At 47.7% G+C, this 10818-nt stretch overlaps 2 protein-coding genes across 2 annotated transcripts in view; both read right to left on the reverse strand.

Annotated features, from left to right (window-relative positions):
• Positions 1 to 3927: 3927 nt before the first annotated feature.
• ucn3l (urocortin 3, like) lies at positions 3928 to 5568 on the reverse strand. The gene is made up of 2 exons (XM_056578770.1): positions 5316 to 5568; positions 3928 to 5070 (listed from the first exon to the last, which is right to left on the reverse strand). The coding sequence occupies exon 2, from the start codon at positions 5062 to 5064 to the stop codon at positions 4600 to 4602; it is 465 nt and encodes a 154-aa protein (XP_056434745.1). The 5' UTR covers positions 5065 to 5070; positions 5316 to 5568; the 3' UTR covers positions 3928 to 4599.
• Positions 5569 to 9787: 4219 nt separating this feature from the next.
• LOC130372311 (collagen alpha-1(VII) chain-like) overlaps positions 9788 to 10818 on the reverse strand; it is a 69011-nt gene continuing 67980 nt past the window's right edge. The window contains exons 97-98 of the mRNA XM_056578268.1: positions 10497 to 10682; positions 9788 to 10010 (exon numbers count right to left, since the gene is read on the reverse strand). Of these exons, the coding sequence (XP_056434243.1) occupies positions 9991 to 10010; positions 10497 to 10682 (206 nt within the window). The 3' untranslated portion in view covers positions 9788 to 9990. The remainder of the gene's footprint in view (positions 10011 to 10496; positions 10683 to 10818) is intronic.

Below are 10818 nucleotides of genomic sequence, written 5' to 3' on the forward strand. Positions count from 1 at the left end.
AGCAGGGGGTGCTGTTGGTCTGAATATATTGAGGAACGCCACCTGTAGAGAATATGTAGCCTTTCATAAGATAAGAATATTTTTGAAAATATTCGACCTCATTCCCAGTATGATATGAAAGGTTAACAAATTAGATAAACACAAATTAACAAATAAATAGAGTTTGAATATTCAACGTTAGAGCTGCCTATTTTAAGGCAGCTCTGTCGTCAGTCCTTATGGCTACAGGCCGTCCTATCAAACACCCTCATAGCACGACGGGTCGTGGGGATGATATGTCAGACCAGTGGACTAGACCCAGATCCGTAATGATTCAATGGAACTGATACATCAATGCTCTGTGTATTTGCTATGTTGACCAAAGTAAACACATGGTACCTCAGTCAATGTAAGGATTGTATTCATGCTGTTTGCAACCTGCATCAATACACACTCTGGTTCAAAATTGTCTCAATAAATAATCGTGTAATAGTTGGTGCTTAACAATGTGTTCTGCCTGGGCTCAATTAAGTATTTGCAAAGCATATAAAGATAATTATGATCTTATCTTATCTTTCAAGGACTAAAGCCCAACATGGACGTGAAGCATCTCTACGAGAAGGAAACATGAGGGCTAATGAACTGTGGTGGGAACATGAACTTGCAGATACAATCAAGGCAGACGTGTCCCTGTGGCTCTGGGCGCCCTCTGGCAGCTTAGACTAAAGGTGCGAACACACCAAGCGCGTAACTCGCGTACGACGCGTATAAAATTGGCAATTTTTCCATAGGGAACCATTGGTTTACGCGCGTATGAGACGCGTACACGCGTAAAGCAACATTTTACTCGCGTTAGGGGCGTATGAGGCGCGTATATATACGCGCGTATATATACGCGCGTATATATACGCGCGTATATATACGCGCGTACATATACGCGCGTATATATACGCGCGTACGCGAGGAGTTCAAAAAATTGAACTTTTTACGCTCATACGCGCCGCAATAGCCAATCAGCGTTGAGCTTGACCCGACGTCACTGGCAGAGAGTAGTGAGCTTGGACAGAAGCATACGGCCGACATCTTTCTTTATTCTGTGTGGAAATAGTAACATAGTTACGCCATTAAATGCTTTTATGGAAACATTTCTAGCGAGAAATGTGCATTTTACTTTCATAATGTTCGCTCGGTGAATGTGAAGGATGTTTGGTTTGATAGTTATGACGAAGAGGGAACGCTCCGTTCACTTGCATGGACAGAGTCTCTGGTTACTAAGCAACCTCAACGTCTTGGCGGACTATATATCTGCTGATCAACACTACGAATGCTGGAAACACACCAGACACACCATGTGAAGTTATTTAACCAGATTATTGTTATTTATATCCGATATTATTTAATCTAATCCGATCTAAACTCTATCACCCAAACACCACGGCGTTTGGGTTTCCTACCTCGGACTCCAGCGCAGCCATGTCCATGGCAGCCACGGCCGGCAACTTTCTTTATTCTGGGTGGAAATAGTAACATAGTTACGCCATTAAATGCGTTTATGGAAACATTTCTAGCGAGAAATGTGCATTTTACTTTCATAATGTTCGCTCGGTGAATGTGAAGGATGTTTGGTTTGATAGTTATGACGAAGAGTGAACGCTCCGTTCACTTGCATGGCCAGAGTCTCTGATTGCTAAGCAACCTCAACGTCTTGGCGGACTATATATCTGCTGATCAACACTACGAATGCTGGAAACACACCAGACACACCATGTGAAGTTATTTAACCAGATTATTGTTATTATATCCGAGATTATTTAATCTAATCCGATCTAAACTCTATCACCCAAACGCGACGGCGTTTGGGTTTCCTACCTCGGACTCCAGCGCAGCCATGTCCATGGCAGCCACGGCCGGCAACTTTCTTTATTCTGGGTGGAAATAGTAACATAGTTACGCCATTAAATGCGTTTATGGAAACATTTCTAGCGAGAAATGTGCATTTTACTTTCATAATGTTCGCTCGGTGAATGTGAAGGATGTTTGGTTTGATAGTTATGACGAAGAGGGAACGCTCCGTTCACTTGCATGGACAGAGTCTCTGATTGCTAAGCAACCTCAACGTCTTGGCGGACTATTTCTCTGCTGATCAACACTACGAATGCTGGAAACACACCAGACACACCATGTGAAGTTATTTAACCCGATTATTGTTATTTATATCCGAGATTATTTAATCTAACCCGATCCAAGCTCTATCATCTACCCAAACACAGCGGCGTTTGGGTTTCCTTCCTCGGACTCCTAAATCCAGCGCAGCCACAGGCTGGGGGGGGGGGGGGGGGGGTTTGGGCGGTCTCATCTACGCGCGTATGCGTACGCGCGTATCTGACCATTTTTGACACAAAATGGTCAAGCAACATTTTAGGTGCGTTACGCGCGTACATGGTACGCGAGGTACGCGCTTGGTGTGTTCGCACGAACGACTAACGTATGGGCGTCTGGAATGGAGCCTTCAGCTAGGGGTTTCTAGCTGACTTTGGGTTTCTAAGAAAGTCTTGTTCTGCTCTAAATATAATGATGAATAGGCGGTCGGTTGGGGGGGGTTCAGTCATGTCATGTGGAGTTCCGAGAATGCAAATTAAGGCCCATTCCTGATTAACCAAGCAACCGTTTCTGATTCTTATAATGGTACTGATCATGTTAAACCCTCATATATGGAATGATACAATACATATTGTGTACAGATTCACTAGGCCTTCTACATCTACTACGGCTTTGATTAACGATATTAATCTGACTCCTTTTATAGGGTTACATATATTATATGCCCACTGTTCTTTCATGTGTTATTAGGCTTGCATTTGATATCATTGTATCCATTTGATTTATTGCTGTAGGCCTCTGTTAAGAGAGCTCCAAAGTAAAGCAAATATTAAGACGGATACAGACCATTCCCATTAGGCTTTACTAATCACCTTGTGTTATTGTAAAAAATATAAATATTACCAACACAAATATGGGTTAATTATGTAGGATGATTATAAAGAAACATTAAAAATAATGGAAATTGGCTTATTCTCATGTTTGGTAAATGTGTCTCTTATGGGTCTCATGTTTGGTAAAGTTCAAGTTCACATTGATTCGTATTGCAGGTTATTTGGCAGCTGGCGAAAATGAGCACAAGAGAAAAGGAAAAGAGGTGGTTGGCTACTGTTGCTCTCAATATTAATCTATATTAATTAATTATTTGTTTTGTGTGTGGGGATGGCACCCGTCTATAGTATTTATGTCAAAGGCATCGAATAACCTTATTTCTGAAAGATGGTTGATGAGTATTTTTTTCCAGGGGAGGATGGTGACTCACGCTGTAGAAGTGAAGTTGTAATGGCTGTGGACTGCTCACTGAGGCCCTCTAATGGCTGCTGGCAGAACTAATCAGAAAAGTGATTATCCGAATCAAGTGAAACGGGCATTTCTTACTCATAACTTCACAGAGACATTTAACAGCAACCATCCAGCGCTGCAACATCTTCAAGACATCGGCTTAAATTACAGCTCAAGAGAAAGCCTTTTTAATTACCTAATCGTAGAGTTATTGTTCAGTTTTGTTTAGGTGAAATGGCAATTAACGATACAAAAGTAAGTTCCTTGGATACAATCGCTGCTGTTAACTAGTTAACCATCTGATGAGTTACAACATAGCAACAGCAACATTTTCCAACAGGTCTTTTATAAGCTATGTCTAGTAATAATTAATCATTTTAAGGAATTAAGCGTCGGGACCCAATACCAAACAGCAAGGTCAAACATGAAACGGCGAAAATGAAAAAAACAAAACATTTAGAATATGATTAAATGTTTCGTTATTTTTTGAACAAGAACACATATTTCTAAACGAGAGAATCTTAATTGTTGGCACATCACGCCGGTTTGCTTCGGCTTACAACTTTGCTTTGACACATCAGACATCCCCCCACACGATGGGCCGACTGGGTTGCTAAGGTGGAACCAGCTTCAGGTGGTCCTTAGTTACCACGGACCAATGGGAAAGGTCCCCGCAAAGCACGTTGTTCAACTTATAGATATTTGATGAAAATAACAGGTCGTTTCTGTCATCTGCTTTATTTCAGTAAAATAATCATTTGAGTACAAAAATAACAGACATCTGATAAACGCACACACGCATGCATGTCTCAATTGTTTAATAGTGTCATTGCATGTTTGCTTTTTTTTTAAATATAAATTGAAGTAATTCATATGCTAATATAGGCTTTATTCGATTTTCTCACCCCATCAAATCTTTAACATCTTTATAATAAAAATGAAATCAGCACAAGTAGTCTAAGACAGCTTGACATAGGCCTACATGCAATATTTCATTTTGATAATGAAGTCTTTAAGGCCTATTTGATAAACAATGCAGACTGAGAGATTCAGAAACACCTCATCCGTTCAACGCGTTCTCTCAACTCCAACGTTTTGGAAGTAAAATTAAGTCGTCAATATGGGGGTGCAATATATAATTTAATAACCGTGTTAGTCAAAATCTAACACCGCCGTCGCTTTTTCAAAAGATCTTCCCGCATCGGTGCGTTGAGTTCGTGCGGCACCGACGCCGCGCGGTCACTTGCGTCCGATCTGCGCCAAAAGGCGCGCGTTGTCCGCCGCCTTGGCGCGCATGTTCTTGGCTTTGGCGATGTCGAAAAGGATGTTCATAATGTTGGTCGGCACGTCCAACGACAGCGTGAACTTGCTCCTCCGGTCGCTCCGACCGCTGTTCTGGAGGATCTTGCTCCGCAGCTTAGTCTGACTGAGGATCCTGTAGTTTGGCTGGCCGTTAGAGATCCTTTTCGCCCTCGAGTCGGCGGAGGAGAGGAACCCCGAGCCCCTGAAAAGAGAGCCCCATTGGTCCGGGGCGGGCAGGTAGTTTGGAGCCTGCGCGCCGCCCCGCGGGTCCCCGGAAAAGTCCTGGTTGTGCTCGCGGGGGCACAGGACGTCCGAGCCGCGGTGGGAGAGGCGCAGACACAGGCTGCTGCTCCGCGCGCACAGCACCGAGATGAGGAGCAGGGTCCGCAGCGGCGACAGCATGCCGTCCTGGGGGGGAGGGACACCGGACACGGGAACAAGTAAGTCGCTTTGGATTCAGACATTTACCACGTATTACAAAAAACACCAAAAATATATAGGGAACAGTGTGAACATTTCCAAAATAGATAAAAAATTAAACTGCAACTCAGCCCTCAATGGGTAATTCCTCGTGTGGGCAACAATATCTTTGGCAAAATAAGCAGACTATCCTAAAAGATGTCTTAATAAATAAAAAAAGCATAAGAACTCACCTAATTAGAGCAACCTGCAGCGAAGAATCGGCAACGACACCAACCGTGCCCTTAGGCCTATATATAAATATTAGAGTGCGATCAAATGTCCTTGAAGTTAAAACACATGAATCTTCCCTCCCGTCTCCGCTTGAAGTGAGCTGTGCGCGCTGTGTCTACTCGTCACGAGTTTGGCGTGTTCTGGCTTCCCAGTGGAGCCATTTAGTAGGAGACGCGCTTAACCACCACAGCCATGCGCCAGAAGCAACGTCACGTGGTTGACATTTTGGTCTGCTATATAATACGACGTGTTCTGTTGTTGGCGTGCACAGTGGATTGACACACGCACACTGACACTGACGGCGCACACACACGATTCGCACACACATACCTACTGTGGCCACACACTCACACACACACACACACACACACACACACACACACACACACACACACACACACACACACACACACACACACACACACACACACACACACACACACACACACACACACACACACACACACACAAACACTCACACGCACATAAAGTACTGTTTGCGTGTGTGTAGTCTATTTCTGACATAGTTTATCATATTTTTGTTCCAATTATAGGAAAAAATAGAAGCCTTAAACGTTAAAAGGGAAATTAAAAGTTAGAACAGCCAATAAGAAACCGACTATACAGTCTACCTAATGTGAAACAATAAATGAGTCATCCAGTCCATAAAACAACTGTGACAAGTGAAACAGAGAGTGTTCTCCTGATGGAGATACAATGGGACCCTCTAACGCTCTCAAATATAGACTCAGGATTCACCGTGACGCAGCCCACCCCTCCTGCTGGTAGAAAGGTGTAAGGACTGGATGGGAGGGGACAGGTGGTGCAGGGGGCTGGGCGGCAGATAACGAGTGGAGGCTTAACGACCAGCAGCCAACTGATGGGGTGGGCGAAAAACAGTCGGTATCTCTGTCTGTCGAAGGCCTGTGATCAACCGGGCCATTCATATCCTTCAGCCCGAGTGCAGCGATTCGATGTCCTACCTGCCCGTCTACCTACCTACCTGTCTGTCTACCTACCTGTCTGTCTATCTGTCTGCCTACCTACCTACCTACCTGTCTGTCTACCTACCTACCTACCTACCTACCTACCTGGCTGTCTACCTACCTACCTGTCTACCTACCTACCTACCTGTCTGTCTACTTACCTGTCTGTCTACCTACCTGTCTACCTACCTACCTATCTACCTACCTGTCTATCTACCTACCTGTCTGTCTACCTGCCTATCTACCTACCTGTCTACCTACCTACCTGTCTACCTACCTGTCTACCTACCTACCTGTCTACCTACCTACCTGTCTGTCTACCTACCTGTCTACCTACCTACCTGAGGGGGGGTGAGGGATCTTATCGACTGGGTACTTTCAGAACAGAGATTTCTGGGGCTGGTTTCTCCAGACTGCGTCTCCTAGCGTTAACGGGAGGATCAGCCGCGCTGGGTCCCGGTCTGACGCCAGCCCTTAATAATCCCCGGGGACGCGGTGTCCTCCCGCTCAGACCCCCCCGGTAATGATCTGTGGGGAGCGTCCCCTCCCCCACTAACAGAGACAGGAGATCTGTGAGCCCCGGATCCCGATCCGGCGCTCACAGGGTCACAACCGGAGGCAACCTCCTTAAACCTAGCAATGAACCGGCCAATCAGGGGAGGTCTCCATCTCGTCAGGACGCCAGAAGGTGTCGGAGGGGACCACCAACATTGGAAGCTAGAACCCTCATTATTATTATTTTGGGATTACCGGTAGTACCCCCGGTCCCTAGGGACCGTATTAAAAATAAAGACGGTCCCTAGGGGCCGTATTAAAAATAAAGACGGTCCCTAGGGACCGTATTAAAAATAAAGACGGTCTCTAGGGACCGTATTAAAAATAAAGACGGTCTCTAGGGACCGTATTAAAAATAAAGACGGTCGCTAGGGACCGTATTAAAAAGACCCCTGGTCCTAGGGACCGTGTTAAAAATAAAGACGGTCCCTAGAAACCGTATTAAAAAGACCCCTGGTCCTAGGGACCGTGTTAAAAAGACCCGGTCCCTAGGGACCGTGTTAAACAGACCCGGTCCCTAGGGACCGTGTTAAACAGACCCGGTCCTTAGGGACCGTGATAAACAGACCCGGTCCCTAGGGGCCGTGTTGAACAGACCCGGTCCCTAGGGGCCATGTTAAACAGACCCGGTCCCTAGGGACCGTATTAAACAGACCCGGTCCTTAGGGACCGTGTTAAACAGACCCGGTCCCTAGGGACCGTGTTAAACAGACCTGGTCCTTAGGGACCGTGTTAAACAGACCCGGTCCTTAGGGACCGTGTTAAACAGACCCGGTCTCTAGGGACCGTGTTAAACAGACCCGGTCCCTAGGGGCCGTGTTAAACAGACCCGGTCTCTAGGGACCGTGTTAAACAGACCCGGTCCTTAGGGACTGTGTTAAACAGACCCGGTCTCTAGGGACCGTGTTAAACAGACCCGGTCCCTAGGGACCGTGTTAAACAGACCCGGTCTCTAGGGACCGTGTTAAACAGACCCGGTCCTTAGGGACCGTGTTAAACAGACCCGGTCCTTAGGGACCGCGTTAAACAGACCCGGTCTCTAGGGACCGTGTTAAACAGACCCCGGTCCCCTAGGGACCGTGTTAAACAGACCCGGTCCCTAGGGACCGTGTTAAACAGACCCGGTCTCTAGGGACCGTGTTAAACAGACCCGGTCTCTAGGGACCGTGTTAACAGACCCGGTCCCTAGGGACCGTGTTAAACAGACCCGGTCTCTAGGGACCGTGTTAAACAGACCCGGTCTCTAGGGACCGTGTTAAACAGACCCGGTCCCTAGGACCGTGTTAAACAGACCCGGTCTCTAGGGACCGTGTTAAACAGACCCGGTCCTTAGGGACCGTGTTAAACAGACCCGGTCCCTAGGGACCGTGTTAACAGACCCGGTCTCTAGGCGCCGTGTTGAACAGACCCGGTCTCTAGGGACCGTGTTAAACAGACCCGGTCCTTAGGGACCGTGTTAAACAGACCCGGTCTCTAGGGACCGTGTTAAACAGACCCGGTCCCTAGGGACCGTGTTAAACAGACCCGGTCTCTAGGGACCTTGTTAAACAGACCCGGTCTCTAGGGACCGTATTAAACAGACCCGGTCCCTAGGGACCGTGTTAAACAGACCCGGTCCCTAGGGACCGTGTTAAACAGACCCGGTCTCTAGGCGCCGTGTTGAACAGACCCGGTCTCTAGGGACCGTGTTAAACAGACCCGGTCCCTAGGGACCGTGTTAAACAGACCCGGTCTCTAGGGGCCGTGTTAAACAGACCCGGTCTCTAGGGACCGTGTTAAACAGACCCGGTCCCTAGGGACCGTGTTAAACAGACCCGGTCTCTAGGCGCCGTGTTGAACAGACCTGCGGGGAAAAGGCCAACACTCTCGTCGTCCTTATGCTCTCTCACTCACGCGGTGTTGGAACAGCTCTTGAATGTGAATCACACGGGCAGACGCTACGCCCATGCAGGAAACCCCTGCCCCTCGCTGCGTCCGTCTGGTCCCGCCCCCTCTCAAAGCCACCCCCCCTGCCCCCCTTTTCGTGACCCCCACGCTGGGCTCCCCGTCGGACCCTCCCCTCTCTCCCCAGCCGGAGGTGACAGGCGGACATATGTACCAGAGGAGAGGAGAGGAGGTGGAGAGGCAGACAGGGACCGTGTTAAACACGCAGACTGGGGGGGGGGGGGGCTGAGGATGAAGAGGGAGGGGGGAGGTTGGAGGAGGAGGAGGAGGAGGAGGGGAGGAGGAGGAGGAAAGGACGGAGGTCAGGGGTTCACAGCGTGGGCTGGTGGGAGCGACGGGTGGAGGAACAGTAAGACAAGACGGATTTGTAGCAATCAGAAGGTTGAAGAGGGCAGCTGTTGTGTGTGTGAAGTGCGTGCATCACAGAACCCCCGGTCTGAAGTGTTAATGACCAGGCAGGCGTTAGGGCAGCTTGGTCAAGGACCCGGGGACCTGTTATTCCCGGATCCCCGTCCTCTTATGTCGTCGCCGTCCATCCATCAAACAAAAATCAATTGCGCCACTGAATGTTTTTCTGAAGATTATAGTTAGTGTATTTCTAAAGTGGCCATGCTACATGGTGTTGATTAAACCTTTTCATAGCCTGGTTGCAGGTTGCTAGTGCTGGCTGAGTTTTTGTTGGCCAATCACGCACTTGAACACACCCCGTTTCCAGAGAGAAAGTGAGAGAAAGTGACCCGCCCCCTTCACCCTGATTGGAGCCTCTCTTCCGTCAGACTTTTTAAATCCGAGGTCTGGTTTGTGAGTCTACCAATATATAGAATGACAACAATGGGGTTCAAAACTAGAACATTGTGGTGAGTCCCTTGATGTCTGCTCATCACTTCACACCATCGCTCGGTCACACATTAGATTTCACAACTGTTACAATTTATTAGTTTGTAGGGTTGCAGTCCAACGCAGTGAATAGAAAACAAGTGAAGAGGTTACAATATAAAACATGAAACTTCGCAGTGGTTACGCTTTACAGTAAACATCGTCCATATAAAAACATTGGTGGCATTATCCTTATTATATACAGGAGCACAACATCAGAACAAACATCAAACATCTACACCATTATGTGCAAAAAAAAGTGTCTTGTTTGGCTTCAGCCCCAGTGTTCCGGATCTGAGGGAACAGTTCAATAGATATTTTAATATTGAACTAGACATATAAGACAATCTAATCTGAGTGGAACGCCATCTATCCTTCAAACACAAATCGTGTGCACATTCCCGATATAGTGCACTGTTTGAGTCACCATTTTGAAGTGCTGCATGCTTAAGCGTACAATAAGCATGCAGGTTCTTTATGCAAATGAGCTGTAAAAAAGCTCATTAATGGTCACGTCTTGTTTACGTGACCATTAATCACCGATAGATTTTCAGCAGATCACTATTCCCTGCCTTAGTTTATCCCTAAATAGTGTACCATATAAACTAGTGTTCACTATGTAAGTAGTGTGGAAGATGGTAACACATTTAAAAACAACGCCAACTGGGTGAATACATAAAAACATTTCCCACCAAAGAACATGTGCCCTGATTGGCCCGTACCTTTAACATGCGACCTGATTGGCCAGTACCTCTCAAAGGCGCCCTGATTGGCCCGTACCTTTCCTCTCCTTCACGCACCACTTCTGGCACTCGCGCCGCGTGGGGAAGCGGTTCAGGTTCCCGGCGCAGCCGCCGTACACGAAGGGCCGGCAGTCACCCGCCCCGCGGTGGAAGTACCAGAGCAGCACGTACTCCGAGCAACCGCCCTCCAGCATGGGCTCCAGACAGCGGTCCACCCCCAGACCTGGACACACGGACGGACGGACAGACGGGGGGTAGTGAGGCTGAGAGCGCCGAAGGGGGTCTAGACCAGCACACGGACGGACGGACGGACGGACGGACGGACGGACGGACGGATGGACGGACGGGGGGGTAGTGAG

The sequence above is a fragment of the Gadus chalcogrammus genome, chromosome 19, assembly GCF_026213295.1.
Source record: "Gadus chalcogrammus isolate NIFS_2021 chromosome 19, NIFS_Gcha_1.0, whole genome shotgun sequence".
Classification (NCBI taxonomy): Eukaryota; Metazoa; Chordata; class Actinopteri; order Gadiformes; family Gadidae; genus Gadus; species Gadus chalcogrammus.